Source organism: Cyprinus carpio, chromosome A3 (assembly GCF_018340385.1).
Source record: "Cyprinus carpio isolate SPL01 chromosome A3, ASM1834038v1, whole genome shotgun sequence".
Taxonomy (NCBI): domain Eukaryota; kingdom Metazoa; phylum Chordata; class Actinopteri; order Cypriniformes; family Cyprinidae; genus Cyprinus; species Cyprinus carpio.
In genome coordinates, this window is record NC_056574.1 from 13697013 (window position 1) to 13716986 (window position 19974).

The following is a 19974-nucleotide window of genomic DNA, read 5'->3' on the forward strand; positions in this document are numbered from 1 at the left end:
TGTGCTATTTTTCTTGTCAGTACTAAAGAGATAGATGTCATATTTATTATCAACCCTGTAAGTGTAAGGCTAACTAACCCTGTAACAGCAATAACCCTGATTATTTCCTCATCATAGAGTCGTCTCAGTTTGTTTTCACATCTCACTTTTTATCAGAGGAAATCTACCCTGTGTCCAAAACCTGAAATAAGAATAAAAAAATCTTTTTTGTGGTTTTGTTATGAAATCGTAAATGACATTATAATTTCCATACTTGTTGGATTTAATAGAGCCGGTATGTGTGTTTGCTGTAAGCCTGTGAGTTTTGATAGTGTTGACTGAGCCGCTGTGGTATGTGTGACTCCTTTGCTCCTTGAACCCTGCCAAGACTCTCTCACTTATATTTTCTTTGAGAGATCTGCTTCAGCTTTGATGTTTCATTATTTTCTTTTTAATATTTTGTCTCTTGAATTGTGTAATGCACAGTTAAGGCGGCTTGAAGACAAAAAACACTAAGACCCTGTCTGAGAAACTGGCAACCTACCAAATTAAATTTATTCAAAGAAAATACTGCACTAGCTGTCATTATTTTTAATTTGTGAAAAGAAACATTTAAGTTTAAATTGTGTTAAAGGTGCACTCGTAATTTTTTCCCCTAATTTAAAGAGATATACACATAAAAAAACAGTGCTTTTGAAAAATATTATGTACTAATATACAATAACATGTAATGAAGACTCATAAAAGCTATTTTACAATTTTAATTTTTCATTTTAGTTAAAGTTTTAGTAATTTAGTTGTGTTTTTGCCATTTTTATTAGTTTATGTCTATATATACTTTATTAACTTTAATTTGTTTTAGTTATTTTAGTACATCAAGTTAAGGTTTTTTTGATTGGAAACTGAGTGGTGTTGGATTGGCAATTAAATTGAGGTTAAATTACATTTTATTTAAAGTAATGAAAACTTTTTTTTATGCTTTAGTTTTAATTTACTATAATAACCTTGCTTTTGTGTTTGAGTGATGCTACATCCACACCACTAGGTGTCACTGTAAGTCCAAAGCAACTGCTATATTGGTCAACATACAAAAACTGAGTGCACCTTTAATAAACCTCGTTTCTTTACAAGAAATATTAATGTACATTTGACTTATGCAGCATGCTAGACTCTTTTGGTTTTCACGTACGGTTTAAATAAAAGCTGATTCCTATTCAAGATGGTACATAAAGATGGCAAGGCAAAGGAGAGTGATATGACTTGTGAAACTGACTTGGGCTGTGTCTGAAATCACCCCTTTATCCTTACAAACTGTACTATTTGAGCCATTTGTAGTGGTGTCCACAAGCATAGTGGACAGAAGTTCTGTCTCATTCACTCATTCAGTAGTCGATATAGAGAGCTGCAGTGATGATTTGCAGGGCAATCCAGAAGTTTGCATCACCCTGGTTCCTTAAACAAAAACCCAATAGCATTTTTTAATTGCAGAAAATAAGCTCTGTGATCAACAAAAGTTTATGAATCATACATGTTTTGTTCATCATGATAATCTTCACAAATGAGCACAACACAAAAATTTTTTTGAGTTGGCGATTATAAACTCAATGAGGCTATGAAAGCAACTATTTGGACCCAAATGTCCCATTTAGCCACTTGTTAACACCCGCTTTTTTTTTTTTAAGTGTTAAATTGAATTTTTAGGGTGTGATCCTGTCTTGGTTTTGTTGGTTAGAGCTTTATTGGCTTGACTTAGATAAGATTGAGGGATTCAATTAGTTTTGATGATGAAAGACGCCTGCAGTGAGACTCAATCTATTTGTCGCCCCCTGCAGCGGTGGAGGAGCACTTGGAACCAGGGTCATGAGGTAAAGTAGGAGTTTTGCATGGAGTAGAGGCGATCAATGGGGTTTCCTATCCGCCCTGCCAGAACTCCACCGTCGGCAGTCGACAAGAGACAGTCTCCGAGATGACTGAGGCTTCCATCGCTGTCCAAGTCATGGAAAACCGAGTCTGAAATGAAGTCAGTTTTCAAATGCAAACAAACATTTCGGTTAACTGCAAAAAATAACCAATGCTGAAGTTGGTGCAGGAAGATATCCTCACCATAGGAGTGCATCTGCTCGGGGCCTAGCTGTGGTGGCGTGAGCCCGTGTCGGAACTGCTCGCTACCATATATGTTGGGATCCAAAGCCAGCAGTTGTTGGCGTGGCAGAGAGGAATATGAGAGCAGCCCGTCCAGTCCGTGACTGCTGGAGCCATCTATGGAGAGACAGAGCCCGGTTCACACCTTGCATCAAGCCATTTCACACAGTTATCCGTCCACTCCGCGGTGTGTCTGTGTCTTACCCTCGCTGTCATCGTTACTCTGGCGACCCCCTCTGCTCGGACCCCTCCTCGTCCCGCCCATCTGCTCCTGTTCTTGCTGCTGCTGCTGCTGCTGCTGTTGTCTGCGAGCGATCTTCTTTATCTGAACTCACAAAAAACAACAGTCCATTGACATCCCCTGGTCCTGGAACAACATTCCCAACTAGTAGTTATACATCTATCTCTCTGTCTATCTTAAAGTGTTTGCCTTTTTTGTCTGTCTTTTTGAAAGTATCCATCCATCCATCCATCAGCTCATTAGGCCTATAAACCTTTAAACTTTTCCCCTAAAACTTTCAATTAAGGCTTTTTAGTTCTACTCTTTTAAGCCATGTTCTAAGCCTCAGAAATAACAAACACTGAAATATCATTTAGTGATTGAACAAGGATGTTTTTTTTGCTTTTCTCTTGGTAAGTCATGATGAAGCAAAACAGTGTTTCGAACAGGAATGTTTTCGGAGTTTACCAAAACCTGATGCCAGCTTACCTTTGCTCTCTGGTTTTGAAACCACACCTGCACGACTCTCACCGTCAGTCCAGTCTCAGCTGCAAGAGTTTCTCTGACCTGCAATAAAAGTTCATACATGAGATGTACACAAGTGCTGTTTCCACATGTAATGCACATGAGCGGCCTGTGACTGCTGACCTTTCGGCAGGGTTTGGAAGACACCTCGAAGGAAGCCTTGAAGGCGCGCCGCTGTTGTGTGGTCAGGATGGTTCGTGGTCTCTTGGATCTCTTGTGCTCCTTCCCATCATCCCCAGCCTTCCCACCAACAGAGACACCACCACCATCCTCATCCTCACTCTTTACTGCAAAGGGGAAACTGAGCATTGGCTTAAAGGTGAAGAGTGTCATTTCTGGGCTATGTTAACGTCTCTTCTCCTTTTATTATACACGACCTTCAGCGATAGAGCGAGGTCACTGAGGTTACCTGACTCAGTAGGGGCCGGGCTGATGGCAGCCAGCATCTCTCTCTCCTTCTCATAGTCTCCCCGGCAGAGCAGCTGTCCCTCCTTTAGCACAAACTCATCACCTCTCTGCAGCCGGCGCTCACACTCGCAGCAGCTGAAGCAGCCCAGGTGGTACACCTGTCCCAGCACACGCATGATGAGCTCCGAGCGGCCGATCGCCTGCAGACAGGCACTGCACTTCCGCACAAACAACCTGACACACACATGGGCACACATTATTGATATGTTTCTGAACGTTCACTTTATGCAATGTTTTGTCTGTGACACTGGGTGGCAATATTTGATAACAGACAATAGATGTCACACAAAAGAGAAAATGTATCATTTAACCCCTTAAAGCCTATTGTTTATATTTGATATGCACAAGGTCACTAACATGATCAAAACCTTGTTGGAAAAAATAAAAAAAAACTTCTCTTTATTTACGTCTGATTTACAGTTTATTATTTTTTAGCAAGTAGTTTAATTCTGAAAATATCCACCTTCGGTGATCTTTAGTGATTTTTATAAATTAAAAGTATAACTTTTGTATTGTTAGTAATATTTGAAAGATGAACATTTAATGGATTGAACCAATGTAGGTTTAATTACTTATCCATATATAATAATAAGAAGAAGAAGAAGAAGAAGAAGAAGAAAAATCATGTTAAAATGTATGAAATTTGATGCATCTGGCTTTTGAGGAATGTTTATTTATTCATCTCTCAATCATCATTGTATTTACCAAGTTTTCACCATCAAATATAAACAAGTTATTGTCAGATATTGAGTAACAATTTATATGCATTTTATGTACTGTAAGTAGTCGGATATACTTTTAATAAGATGTTACTGATTTACATTACAAGCTATATCACAAGTCAGAATTTCATCTTTTCGATCATATAAATGTTTTTTCCTCCTTGATCTTCATATTCTCAGTTTTTATGAGCCATAAAAGCCTGATGTATCAAATATGAGACTGAACAAAATACACATGCAAAATGTATATTATATTTTGTCCTAACGTTAAAGGAGCTGTTCCAATATATATATATTATTTCATATGTCAGGTTTTACATGTTTAATTTTCTTAACATTTATTACACTGTATTTAAGCTGTACATTTTATCAGTGTGTCACCTGGGAATTGAACCTATGACCTTGGTGTTGTTGGCACTGTGCTCTATGGTAAAAAAAACTTAATACATTTCCAAAATGATTAACAAATACAGGGATGTACAGTGCAAAAGTTAGCAAATGTATTAAGAAGGTCATTTGTTCTGCTACCAACACTGAAAAATGCCTCTTAAAACTGTATTTTCCTTCTACGTGGCTCATCAGCAACACAATTTGTTTTAAAGGCACTCTCGCTCTTCAATCCCCACCAAACCCCTCGTTTTTTCCTCCTCTCTCTCCCCTCCCTCACTGCTTGATATTTTCTGCCAGAATTCCCTGTCCTCCCTCTCTCGCTCCCAGCCTCCCTCCCCAGCTCCGTGAAACTAATAAAGACAGGATTAATTAGATTGTTGTTTAAACAGTGCGATGCCCAGACAGACGCTGTAAACTCATAACCAGGGATTGAGGATAGCATGGGGTTAATCTCTCCTCTCTCTTTTTCACACACTCGAATAAACACACCATACTCACACACACACACATTTACCAGCACCTTTATACGGCCGTGCTCATGTACTCTCATAAATATTGACAGGTACCCACAGATGAACCTGTAGATGCTCATGTGGTGTCGATGACAATCTAATCCTTCTGCAGAGTTCATTAAGCCAAAGCAACAGTCACCATTCACCCAAATTGTGACATAAACCAGTGTGAAGTTACTGTCAAACACCTGAACGAGACAAAAAAAAAAAAAGGTAGATTTCAAATGTGGCATTGCCGTGATTTTAGGCTGTTGTGAGTGTGTTGTTATGTGGTTGCTAGGGTGTTCTGGGTAATTGCTAGGTGGTTGCTTGCTGTCTACACAGAGTCAAAAGTCCCAAGTTTATGATATTGTGGTCTCGGGACCCTCCTTTAATGCAATTTTTTTTTCAACCAGGTGAGAATCATCAAAAGCTACTTAATTTTACGTATCATTCTATCACAGTGCAGGACAAGGTATTATTTAAAGTAATAGTTCAATCAAAATGACAATTCTGTCAAGAACTATTCCTTTAATACTTGTGCTTAAGGGTTTCTTCAGATCCCTAGCCCTATATAAATATAAGCAATAATAATAGGGATACATGCATTAGTGACCACTAATGAAATTAAAAGCACATATATAGGTGGCAAATAAAAGGATAGATGCTGTCACACATGATAAGATGAACACAAAACATTTTGGAGGTGAGGAACAGATGAAATGCACGTTTGATGGATAACGCAGACTTCATGACAGTTGCAGAGACGGATGGTGGGAGTTCTGGTGTGTGTGTGTGTGTTGAAGAGCACTGAGTGCAGGAGATGAAGGTGTCATATCAGAAATCTGCTGAAGGGAGAGGCAGCCAGGTCCGCACATTATAGCCTCTAATCTGCGCGGATGTGATGATCCTGTCCGAAACGCAGCTGCTATGGCTAATCTGTCTCAATCCATCTGCCAAAAATGCCAAATTACCCAAATCACCACCTACTACACCCAGATCAAAGAAGACCAACTCTAAAAACTCATACAGCAACTGACTCTGAGAGTAAATCTCATGAAACCTGTCATATTTCACCTCTAAACCAAAAGAAATAAGTGAAATTTATTTATTTTTTTCTTAAAAACAAAGTCTATTTTTTGGCTTTATGACATAATTTTTATAGTTAATATTTCAAGTAATTTCTACCAATTCTTAGTACAATAATACAAAAAAGTGTCATTCTCATTACAATCATGTGATAAAAAATGATGAGTTATAAATCACAGTTGTATTTGAATAAATAAGATAGAAATTAATGACAAATTAAACTAAATGTGAAATTCTGAAGTAGAAAGACCAAAATTGTATTTTCCAGTAAAATACACACCAATAATCTTACTCATCTCTAAACATGGTTTATTTGTTTTTTGAGCACAGTAATGAGAATTCGGGGTTAGACATTTTTAATTGTCATGAAAATATCATCACAATATAAAAACTTCTTAATGGTCATAAAGTAGGCTCCATTTTCTTTAAAATTCCTTTTTTTTCTGTTTCCTTTTGATTTTGAGGTGCAATGTGACCTAAAATGTTATTGAGTCATGACATTCACCCACAAACTTTAAAATGAGAGAAAATGTTAAACCAAAGAAAAAAAAAAACATTAAACGTGATGGTTACAGAAATAACACCATATTTTCTACTTTAACATACACAGAAAAAGAGTTAACTGAGGATAAAACTACCATGGGGGAAAGAAATTATGGGTGCGGGAAGGAAATCAGGCGCTATGTATGTACAAACTGTGTTGATGATGTCAATTCAATAAAGTTTTACATGAATCTATAGCCAAATCATAGTGTGGGGGCCTAATCCATGCATGAACACATAATTTTACATAATCAAACACTTACTGTCATAGTTGCGAGGTTTATCTTGCAGACTTTGGTGCATCTTTGTATATATATATATATGGAGGCAGTATGTAAATCATACATGTACACATAATTGCAAGGGTTGGTGCTGCGTGTGTGTGTGTGTGTGTGTGTGTGTGTGTGTGAGCGAGAGAGAAAGAAAGAGAGCGGATATTGCTGTGAGGGAAGGTGGCTCAGAGCCAGGGTTCAGTAATCACATCATCTTCTTTTATTAAATCTCACTGCACTGCTTCTGCGTTATTAAAATCTCCCAGCATTCCCCACAACCCACTCCCGCCACCCTCCCTCCCTCCCTCCCCGACACGCCAATATTCACAATGATGAAATATGAGAAAACCAACAGGTAGCTGATAAAAATGTACACATCAGACCACTCGTACACAAAAGAGAAAGCACAGGTGAGCAGCTAAACCGTTCAGTACTGACACATATTATTCTGCACCAATCATGTCACAGACGCACACTTCAGTATGTACTTGCTAAAAAAATCGGCCTTTTTGAATTTAGCATGCAAACACTGCTATGCACAAAAGGTAACAATTGACTAGTGGCATGCAGATTTTAATTGTCTAATTATGTTTTGATTGCACTGAGACGCATTATAACTTCTGGCTTTATGCTAGGCTAATAAAACAACAAATAGTGTCATTGTACGCTAAGCACTCTTAGCTGAATTCATATGCAATTATGGCTTAATAGTCATATAAAGAACACATCAACAGGATTATTAGAAAGTGTACTGCCTATCAAGGTGGCAATAAAGTTAAAATGACATTTCTTATGATGCCTTAGTGTATTAATCAGACTAAATATTTGTAGATGATCATGTAAAAATCATGGGTGAAAAATACCAGAAATGATATACAATTTACAATAAATTGTTAACATTAGTTAATTTGAGCTAACATTGAATACTAATTCTTTATTTCAACACGTATCTGTTAATATTATTTAATAGAGCTATGAACTAACAAAGAGTATTTTTATTAACTAACATAACTAGATTTATAAATACTGTAACAAATATATCGCTCATTGTTAATGTTAGTAAATGCATTAACTAGTGTTAACTGATGGGACCTAATTGTGAAGAGATACCGACATACCTTTCATAATGAAATTATTTACTTATCACTAAGATTCCTTGTATGCTTACTAACTGTCTTCAGTTCTGGATTTGCACCAATAGAACAGAGAAATAAATGTTTATGCTGTTTTTGAGTCTGTAATGGACAAAACATTCTGGATGTAGAGAAGGGAACTGCATATGACCAACTTTTTGTCTCAGTATGTTGTCCTGGATGACTCTGCCCACCCAAAAATGAATATATTCTCATTATTTATTCTCTCCTTAATGTCGTTCCAAACCTGTGTCATGTTTTTCCTTCTATGCTACAATGAACGTCAGTGGGGTCCAAAACAATATTAGACCCCACTGTCTTCCATTGTATAGATGAAAAAACATTGAGACATTTTTTTAAATATCTTCTTCTCTGTTCCACAGAACAAAGTGGTGTAGTAACAATTTTTGGGAAACTATGCCTTCGACACATTTCCACTGATGTCTCATTCTTCAAAATACTACAAAATCCTTGGTAATTCTTCATAATTCATTAGCCACTTGTCAACAGAGCAAAGGTTTGTAGGAAATCCTGATTCTGACAGTCGATATGTTATGGGTGTCATAATATCCCATGAAGTAGCATCTTATATAAAGAATTTCACACTATTTTTGGTGACGAATATGCACTATTGATGTGCTGATGTACTTATTGTGATACATTCCCTGACTGACAGCATAACCTGTCCATACGTTACAATCACACATCAGTTTCCTGTATCCCTGGTGTGTATGTGCGATACTCAAGGGTTCAAGGACCGACAGGATCGATGTGTTGAGTTGTGTGAGGTGAGAGTGAGTCTGCGAGTGTGTTTAGATAAAACAGCTAATCCCCAGGCCACCAGAACGCAATATCCTGTCAGCCAGATTCTCATTTCCTGTCTCTCTGTGGCAGTGCGAGAAAAAAAAAAAAGACGCGTAGAGGGGGGACGGGGGATTCGTTGCCCCAGAAACAGAAGATACGGCCGCCCTGTTTGAGGATATCTATGGCATTCTTCCTATCTCTCCCCCTCCCGCTTTCATTTTTTTTGCCGTTCTTCTTTTATTATCTCAGATTTAATAAAGCCAAGGCGAGCAGCTTGTTCTGCCATGAAACATTTATTAGCCGTCTGTAATGAAATTGTTGTGCGGGAGGCGAGGTGATGGAGACTCATCACACATTATGCAAAAACAGTGGCAATATCACAAGAGAAGACACCTCGAGCTCTTCCTCTGTCATCTTCCTCTCTCCACCTCTGTTTGTCACCTCCATGGCCCTCTGACATCCCATGAGCTCTCCTTCACTGTCTGCTCTTCTCTCCCTCTATCATTGCCTTAAAAGTCTGATAGGTACACTCTGAAAAATAAAGGTTCTTTACTGGCATCCATGCTTCCATGAAGAACCTTTAACATCCATGGAATCTTTCCATTCCACAACTGGTTCTTTATAGTGGAAAAAGATTCTTTGATTGTGAAAATGTTCTTTATACTAAGAAACAAGTGGTACTTTCAAGAACTGTTCACTGAAAGGTTCTTTAAGGAACCCAAAATGATCTTATTGCTGATAAAATCTTTTTTTTTTGTCTTTTTTATTGATTCTTTAGCACTTATATTTTGTTTGGGTATTCTATAGATGTTTTCCAAAAGCAGTAATTCAGGCACAAAAATATTACTAATAAGCCCATTGGCTCGAGCTACCACAATGTGTTTATGCTCTCATCTGAAGTATCATGTAAACATGTTCACCAACAGGACTACACCTGTATTGTTTTTTAGGGTATTTAAAATGATGGACCACAATATTATTTTTGAGTTTATTTGTTATATTTGTAGAAATAGGTTATATTTGGGTTGTATTTATATGATTGATTTTTCGTTTATGCCAAAATTCATTAGGACATTAAGTAAAAATCATGTTCCATGAAGATATTTTGTAAATTTCCTACTGTAAATATATCAAAACTTCATTTATGATTAGTAATATGCATTGCTAAGAACTTAATTTAGACAACTTTAAAGACGATTTTCTCAATATTTAGATTTTTTTGCGTCCTCAGATTCCAGATTTTCAAATAGTTGTATCTCAGCCAAATATTGTCCTCTCCTAACAAACCATCAATGAAAAGCTTATTTATTCAATTTTGCTGATCAATTTTGAGAAATTGACCCTTATGACTGGTTTTGTGGTCCAGGGTCACATCTGTGTAAGCTAAAACTACACTCTTAAAAATTAAGGCTCCAAAAGGGGATATGTGCAGTGATGCCATAGAAGAACCTTTACATGAACAGTTCTTAAAAGAACCATATTCTTAAAGGAGCCATTGATGCCAATAAAGGACCTTTATTTTTAAGAGTGTAGGTTTGTGGTGGTTCATTATCACTGATCTCAAACTAGAAGCTGAAATTTGACATTTAGAAGGAGTGGCTCACCACCATGATGCTAGGGTGTTGTGGATGGTTGCCATGGTGTTGTGATGCAGTTGCTAAGGTATTCTAAGTGGTTGCTAGAGAGTTCTAGCTAGTTGCTTGTTGTTTATTGCTAAATCTGACTCTGGTCCCTTTTGCTCAGAAAAGTAATATATGCTACCATTCAGAACTTTGCTTGATTGTATATGACACAATTTAAGAACAGAATGAATGATAAAACGAATGGCTTTAGCAAACACTACTGACTCTGTAAAGAACCCGAGGTACACCAGAGCCCATGTGTCATATTCCTGACAGTACAACAACTCTCTAACCACAACACAGCTTGTAGTCATGTCTAAGAACATAATTAGCAGCGTTCCCAATCAAGACCCCTCACCCCCCCTCCCCACCCCGTTCCCACAGACACAAAGAGACAGCGAGCAGAGAGATGATTAAGCGAAAATGTGGGATAAACGGAGAGATAAACTGATTGGTGTCATCACGGCTATAAATCTCAACAAGCAGGAAATGAAGTTTGGAACAGAAATATTATTAGAAATCAGACAGTGATGGACGAGCTAGAGGAGAGATGCACTGGGAGGAAGAGAGACCGAGCAAAAGAAAGGTGAAGATTTTGGTAACCATCAACCGAAGTGCTCATAATAATGACTCCGACTGAAGATTTCGGTAGAATGGTGTTACTGTAAATGATTGACATCGAAAAATTTATTATTCAGACATTGGTTTTTCAAAGTACAGGAAATCTAAATGAGATTGCATTTAAAGGAATATTCTGGGTTTGATAACAAGTTAAGTTCTGTCGACATAATGGCATAATACTGATTACAATAAAAGTCATTTGTCCTTTATGTACTTTTAAAAAAAGTCAAAGTTGTGACGCATCAAATACTGTTTCCGAGTCCAGACCACTAGTGAGAAAACGATCTCAACAGCCGTTTATAGCACATCTTTAAGCTTTTCAGAAAAGATGAATTACTGTCTGGCCAACTAAGATAAAGGTTAGGATCAAGGTTTTGAGTGCATATAAGCAATGTTTGTTAGTTAATTTTGGGAATCTAATGGGTCATTTGGACCTGGAAAAGGTGACGAGTGACATTTTTGAATTCATGAATTCAAAGTGATTTTTTTTCAGAAATGTGGAAGTTATAATAAAAAAAAATGCACTTAGATAATTCTGTTAAATCATTGTTAAAGCTGTGTTTGTTATTGTTTTAGGGTTTTAGGTGTTACTCTGTCACGGCATCAAAATTGGATATCCTGTAACTTTACACAAAAAATGATTTTTCACACTAAAATCATGTTAATAAGCATATCTGAAACAGCGAATATTTATTGATTTTGAATATTTAGTGATTTCCCCCATATACTTCCATTACTGTAACCCCGATTTCTGCTTTTTTAAGAAGTTGGAGGAACAACTGGAAACTATTTTTTGTGTTAATCAGCATTATGCCACAAATGCTGTCGACTGAGTTTAACTGAATTAAAATATTCTGGAATCGAAATTCATCTGAATATACATTCAATCAAAAATATTCTTGTAGTATCGAGTATTAACTTTGTCTCAGATGTTTTTCATAAAACTCCCTATGATAAATTGAAATAGAATAAATGATGGAAATGAATGACTTTTGATTGCAGACTTTGATATTTTGGCAAATCCAGGCACAGTACATTTTTGAAACCTCTTCTAAAATACTAAAAGACAGTAAGACACATGATATTATTGGGTCTGAGAAGCATGAGACTTCAGCCAAAATCTTAATTTGCTGTCTATGAGAAACAAGTGAGATATTAAAGAGCTCTCATTTGTGATTTTTCACTTTGTTGTCACTGGCTCTACACATTTGTCGTTCTTTTCTTAGGAGTGCATTAAACTTAATCTGAGAAACAAGTGAGATATTAAAGAGCTCTCATTTGTGATTTTCCTTAGGCGCATCTTATTTCTGCCAGGGATCCAGGCACCGTACCCTGGGGCTGAGAGCTTTTATTGGTCTGGGACTGGTTTCACGAGGCTGGGCTGCGTGGTTATCTGACGGCTGTGTGTGTTGAAGTCAGCCAGGAAGACGGTGATGGAGAGAATTGTCCATTTCAGGGATGTTAGCAAATGTTTGTGGGTTTAATGAATAGGGGCTTGGCTTTGAGTCCATTTCGGTAAGTGTGTAGATGTTGCTGGAATGATTGAAAATTGAAAAGTAAATGAAATCAGATTTCTGATGACGAGAACATCAGGATCATAAGTGTCGTAAGGAATCATACAGTTGTGATCTTAAATACTGACATGCTATGTTGTGTACATTATTTAAAGTTTTTAAAATTTGGTCTGTAAAATGTCATCTGAAATAAATCCCTTACATTTTGGTATTTAACTTCCACTTTAGGTGATTCAAAGTTGGCATAAAATTAAACTATTTTCTAAATGCATGTTATTGAACTTATTGTGAACAATTAATTCACGCATATGATTCCATACAAAAAAAAATTCATTTTTTAATCGAAATGTCATAACTCGATCTTCCTGTGAAATTACAGACTTTGGTTGACGTATGCCGGAATTCTCCAGTCACTTAGTCTGCTTAACTCTCATTCACACCTGCCTCCATCCAATCAACAACTGACAAACAGAACCAAGTACCGCCCTACTTTTTTTTTTTTAATTATCCATTTGACTCAGATGTACATTACAGTATGGAAGAAAAGAGCTGTTGCTACTTAGATTTCATCGTGACTTTAATTTGCAATAAAAAACGACCCTACATGGAAAAAAAGTCGGTGTCCTACATTTTTTTTTCTCATTGAATACCCTGTTTGACTTGGAAACGTCATAATATGAAACTAAAATGGGATGTGAATGCCATTTGATGTTGACTTTAAGTGCACTCTTAAAAATAAAGGTCCTTGATAGGCATATATGGTTTTATAAAGAACCTTTAACACCCAAGGAATTTTTCCATTCCACAAAAGGTACTTTATAGTGGAAAAGGGCTCTTTATATTATAATAATTTTTTTTTTAAATGTTCACCGAAAGGTTCTTGAGGAGCCAAAAAAAGGTTCTTTTATGGTATCACTGTGAAAAACCAATGTTAGCTCAAGATTGTATTTTTTTGTTGTTGTTGCTCAAATTCCATTTTTTTTTACACCATAAAAGATTCATTGGCTCCCCAAAAATGGAGTGTACACCTGCTATAGATGGAGCATTGGTAAGGGGCAGGAGTGGTGGGTGCTGATGGACAGACAGCGGAGAACACAGGGAGATATTGTTGTGGATTCACTCAAGGTCACCCACTCAAGAGTCTGCCAAGTCTCCTCCACAAATACACCACATACCATGCCGCAGCCTCAATATTCACAAATAATATGTGCAAACGAGACATTAGCATCAAAGCGCAACACAAATGCTTATACCTTTCTTACTTTATTTACTTACAGACTGAGAAAAACTTCAATCTCTAAAGAAAACTCCACCATGCTGTGAAAAGGCTGTCTTGAATGTAACTGTAAATGATAAATGAATTCAAATAATACAAACTGACCAAACTCAAGGGAAAAACAGCACCAGCTTGCACAAGAACAGTTTCACTGTGCTCTGATCCCAGAACAGCCATCTCATTTGTAATCCTTGATCACGTTTACCCTCATTATGACATCCTTGCTGCAAGCACCCATGCAAAACAATTATCAAATCTATGTTCCCATTTTTCTTCAACGGTGTGAAGAAAAGCAGTTAGTATGGTAATTTCATACCCTCAAACAGTCCTGGATCTCAGGTGATCTATCTTTCCGGGAACACATATAGAATTATTTTATATTCACTTTGAAAAATTCTTCCTGCTAACTTTTCTATCCTCTTTTATTCTCTCCTGTCCGTCTTATTCCTTTTGGTTGGCCTGCAGATGTCAGCAACAGAGGGAGTGTCCACACTGCTCAGCGGTGTCTGACACTTCTCACAACAGTGATAACAGGCCACAAAATCGTCCTTCAACTGTCCGCACTCCTTGTGATGTCACTGGGAAATTATGGTTTCTCGGAATCTCCCTCTGACCCAAACTGATACAGAATGATTCATCAGAGAACCAGCAGTTAAAGGGATAGTTCACCCAAAAATGTCAATTCTGTCATTATTGACACATTCCAAAGACTTGGTGCACGAGTCATATGAATGGTTTTTCAAATTTCTCCTTTGTTTCCCACAGGAAAAAAAAACAAAACAAAACAGAATTTGGCTTTGGAATAAGATGCATTAACAATAATACATTTATAATCAGATTGATGGCTCAATCGGACTGAAAAGCCTTCATGTGAACACTTTGATCGATCAGAATCAGCTTGATCTGAATGGAATTTAAAATCAGATTGAAATAAACTAATAAACCAATCAAAAGTTCAAATAAACCTAAAAGGAAAACAAAGCATGTAAATGCTCAAATCTATTTTGTCAGTCAGATTCAAAAATACCTTTGGCGTCACCTCTTATGCTTGTTCATGTCTTAAAAACTAATCAGTGCAGGAGACTGAATATTTACTAAATATTTCCTAAAAAAGCTCTTCTGGCATGTATGTCATCGTTCCTTATTTCTGTCAAGGGAAAAGTGACAATTATACTCGAGGTAGTGCTGCATGCGCTGAGGTTTTGTTTGGAATACATGTAATGCACCTGTAATCAAATATATGGACCAGACTGAACATTTAGTGTTCATATAAACAGAACTTTCAGAATATGAAATCAGACTGGATTCATTCCGATATAAATAAATCTAATGATCACAGAATTTACTGTTTTTGGTTGAACTGTGCCTTTAAGAAGCCGTTTGGAACCTACATCCTTCCTCATACATCAACTAAACCTACCATCACCAATATTTAACTACACATTCTAACGGAAATTCCTGCAACACTTTATTTTTCAGTGTCCTTGTTACACATTATATGTACTTACTATAATAAACTATAGCAACTACAATTTACAATAGTATAGCAACCAATCCTAAATCTTACCCTAAATCTATAGTAAGCATGTACATGTATTTGTGTAATTACACTGCAATTGCAATGTCTTAAAATAAAGTGTAACCAAAGGTCCGTATATTCCACAACAGAGCATCAGCATGATAGCATGATCAGAAGATCAACACACCCATGACACATTTGCAGAGAGATTAGGGGAATGTTCTAGTGTTCATCACGTTTGTCTATGCAGAAAATGGGATGTTTTGCCAAACCAGGGCTTTGATGGAGTGTATACAGACAAAGTGGAGTGTCTTACTTCTCATAATCATGCTTGCAGTACAGCAAGCGATCCCGACAGTAGCAGGTCCCGCTCAGCGCGCTGCGACACACCGCACACTTGACACACGTCTCATGCCAGGACAGTTCATTGACGCGCAGGAGGAAGCGGTCCGCGATGGGAGACTCGCACCCTGCACACACCTCACCTCCTCCCACGTGCTCTGGTGGAGGAGAACAGAACAGGTGTCAGCTGACAGGACACAAACAAATGTGCCATGAGGGACTCGAGGCACACACATTACAGCACTGATATTAATATGGAAAGATTAAGAAATGATAAATGAAAAATAAGAGTCTCACCGTAAGGGGTGGCGGAGGGGGCCTGCTGAAGACATGATTGGTTTTCTTCTGTTTTCATTCCGTTTCTTCCTTCTTTGGAGTGCTGACTGAAAAAGAACAAAGATGTACATATAAAAACAGCAATCAGTCTGCCTTCATATGGAATTATTGTAAGCTGCTTGTGATTGCTCAATGTTATTATCATATTTTATAATTATATTTACACGTAATGTGGGTAAAAAGCACACTTTTGTAATGTTACTGTGAAAAAGCTGAAAACAGTTGTAGCATAATCTTTGAGGAAACAGAGCATCATTAGTTTCATTAGAAAAAGCCAAAATCAGCTGCAGTGTGGGCCTGTTTTTAATATGCACTCTAAAATATGTTTTAATAAAAATTGGTTTCTACGGTAAAAAAAAATGTTGACCGTAAGTTACCCTACCATATACAATTAATAATATATTTAAAAAAATAACATTACATGTAATTTTACTGTAAAAAAGATTTTACAAGTAAAAATGGTTTACACTGTAATTTGCAGATACAATGTTATATTTAACCCTAAGAAGGTACATACTTGGTAACACTTTACAATAAGGTTCCATTTGTTAATGTATTAACTAACATGAACAAACAATTTATAACAGTATATTTATTACAGTATTTATTCATCTTTGTTAATGTTAGATAATGAAAATATAGTCATTCGTTGTTAGTTCATGTTAATTCACAGTGCATTGACTAATGTTAACAAGCACAACTTTTGATTCGACTAATGTTAATAATTAGTAAATGTTATATAATTAACGTTAACTAAGATCAACAGGATAAATGCTGTAGAAGTATTGTTCATGTTTAGTTCGTTAACTAACTTATGTTAACTAATGATCCTCATTGTAAAGTGCTACCACATACTTTTACGTTATAATGTTGACATTTATAATGCTTTAATTATGTTTTTATAATTGGCTTGTAACTTACGGTGAAAAGGGGGCGTGCCCAGAATTCCTTTAACGAAGCATCACATTTGTTTATGTTTCATTTAAATGTTAATAGTTATTTTGTTGTCGGTTATGTATAGGAGTGTTTTTAATGGCATTGCATAGTTTAATTCATGTTTACTGCAGTATTTTAGTCATGTGTAACAGTTAAGGTGTTAGTGTTCGGGAAAATGCTTGGAAAAATGTCAAGTTTTTATTTACAGCGTAGCCTATTCTTCATACGCTTTCTCTCTTATCTGTTTTAATTAAGACATAACCTCTTTTATTTTATCTCACTATGTAAAAGGGAAAGTGTTTAATGAATGTGCGTGAGAAGGACTGGAGGTGTTTTGTGCTCAGTCATGTGTTTTAGGAGCTTCTGTAGGTGAATGATCCTCTAGTAAGGCGCGCGGCTTCGGTATTTGGCAAAAGGAAACAACGCAAAAACAAAATCATCAAATATTTCTCGGTCCAGCGCCGTCGCCGTCAGATTTAAATCAATTTATTACCTATTGCCTTTGAAATAATAAGGGATGACGGTCGTGATTAATGCTTTGATTATTGTAATTTATAATTAAGCTTTCACCTATAGGCTATTTGTGATTTACACTCATATGACTGCAAAATTTTGGAAAAAGAGGGAAATCTTAATTCTGTAGGCGATTTTATTTCCTACTTTGATTTTAGAATATTTAGGTTGTATTTTTTTATTTTTGTTGGAGGTTAAATTATTAGTCCATAATTATTAGCTATTATTACTAGCTACGTTTAATTCTGCTTATGAAAAACCCATTTTCCCTGGAAATTTCAAGTTGAATTTGAAGTTTTTTTTTTCCTCATAGCTGAAATCACACGCTGCGTGTCTGATCTCTTTCCTCATTAATAATTCAGTTAATTGCTTGAGTTTGATTATTAAAAATACGGGAGTTAATACGGGTCTTCAGTCTCACTAAGGAATAATCACAATGTGATATTCGCGGTGACGTGGAAATATGAGCATTTTATTAATATATTTTTTACAAATTATTTCTTTTTACGGAGCTATAGGCTACATGTGATCGAAAATAGCTATATTTTAATTCTGTCTGTTAAATTTACATAGGCTACAATAGGCTATATAGCCCAACTGTCGTCGTATAATGGGAACATGTTATAATGATTGTTGCTGATCTAGGCCTATGTTTGACAGAAACTCATAAACTCATTCCTTTATGACACTAAAAGGATGCAACTGATGAATTAATGATATGATATTTTGATGTGCGTTCATTTCATTTTTTAAATTAAAGTAGAGTTAATTTATATTCCAAGATGCTTCGTGACAAGAAATATCAGTGCTCTGAGACGTGATATAAAGTGCAGACGTAGGCTAAATATGAACAATATCAATAGAGTGTTTTGCTTATGTGTGAAATAGCGGTGCTTTCTAAGACATCAATTTGATCCTAATTTTTACAGCTATTTTTATAAACCTAACATTTTAAATTTTCTGCACAATTACACACTTTACTGAAAAGACGTCCATGTGAGAAGTGTAGATTTTTGTAAAGGTTTTTTTTTTTTTTAATTCTGATGCGTAAATTTTCCTGTCAGCTGATTTTATAAAATACAGGCTACGGTTTTACTAAAAGTATCAGACATAAAAGTTAGACGCAAATAAATTAATGTATAGGCTATAAAGAAATTCATTAAAACCAGCGCAGCAAAACGTCGCATTTCTGTAGCTTAAAATGTAGTAGATTACAGCAGACAATATAGACTATACCTATGTAAAAGTGTTATCAAAGTCATGAGAAATTATCATGCAGGTCTCTATATGAACGCACTCAGAAAAGTTCATTAGGTTATCATTTGTGTGATGATTGTAGGTGATGCTCAGACCTGTTTATGCGTCCCGTGAACTTACCTAGCGCTGAAACACACTCCTCCTGAGATTTCTGTAGGTAACATCAAAATACCTTTGAAGAAGAGGACGGGCACCAGTGCTCCAGCAGCCAAACTTTAGTGTTATAGTCCAAAATGCACGCAGTGGCGCAAAAGCATAGCCAGACTGTGTGTGATGTTCAGGCGCGCGCTTTATGTGATGGAGTGAAGACTCGGGCTGCGCGCGCACAATAAATGACTGCTGGAGGAAGAAACATCAAGGAGGGGTGCAAGAAGATGAAAGAAAAAAAAAACGTGCATTTACAAAGTAGATTTGGTCGGTTGAATCTGGCACCGAGTATCTAGCTCTTTCTACTTCAGAGAAACTTATTTTCTGAATGATATGATATGCTGTTATAAACAAATAGACTGGCAAGTTCCATATATCATAGGCTATGTATAATAATCTCAGACTTCAGGTAAAGATCATTAGACTTGAGATGAAAGCCATATTTTTGAACGTTATATTCTAATATTGGTCTATAAGTTACAAGCACGTTCAAGATTCCACCATTCAGCATAATGTACGTACATTATCAAATGTGTAATTTGTACTTGTAGTCTGTATATAGCTTAAATTATATAAACGAATAAAAAAACATTTCGAATGTTTAATACAAAAATCTTGGGCAATAACAGAAGTATGACTCTGTAGCCTAATATAGCCGTATCGAGAGCTACAGTGGAATAATACCTACTTTATACAGGTCTGCTGACAAAACTATGTCTAACATGGACGTTCAGGTCATTTTTGAGATAATTAACATGCTCAATAAGAGCTAAAAGGTTCGAACTCGAAATTGTCGTCAAATGGAACGCGCATCCATGTCCACGCGCATCGCGTCTGCCATCTAGTGGCCAAATCGTGGCTCCATGCTTATTATTAGGCACTCTCCTGCAGAGTTTAGCTCCAAACTGATCAAATACACCTGAACAAGCTCTGTAGGATTACTAGAAAGTTACAGGCAGGTGAGTTTGATCAAAGTTGAACTAAACTCTGCAGGACAGTGGACCTCGAGGGCCAGAGTTGAGAGCCCCTAGGCTAAAGTTAGGCCTATATGAAATAAAAATAATAAGCAGGTAGATTGACAGTTAGAAGTGGTCAGGCCCTGATGTGCTCGAA

The 19974-nt window shown here is 36.6% G+C and overlaps 1 protein-coding gene across 1 annotated transcript; it reads right to left on the minus strand.

Annotated features, from left to right (window-relative positions):
* Nucleotides 1–908: 908 nt before the first annotated feature.
* Nucleotides 909–19028, minus strand: LOC109044817 (LIM homeobox transcription factor 1-alpha-like). Its single transcript, XM_042719338.1, has 9 exons — nucleotides 18835–19028; nucleotides 15970–16055; nucleotides 15647–15830; nucleotides 3276–3508; nucleotides 2990–3153; nucleotides 2831–2908; nucleotides 2326–2446; nucleotides 2083–2238; nucleotides 909–1989 (listed from the first exon to the last, which is right to left on the minus strand). The coding sequence occupies exons 1-9, from the start codon at nucleotides 18876–18878 to the stop codon at nucleotides 1838–1840; spliced, it is 1218 nt and encodes a 405-aa protein (XP_042575272.1). The 5' UTR covers nucleotides 18879–19028; the 3' UTR covers nucleotides 909–1837.
* Between the last annotated feature and the right edge of the window lie 946 nt (nucleotides 19029–19974).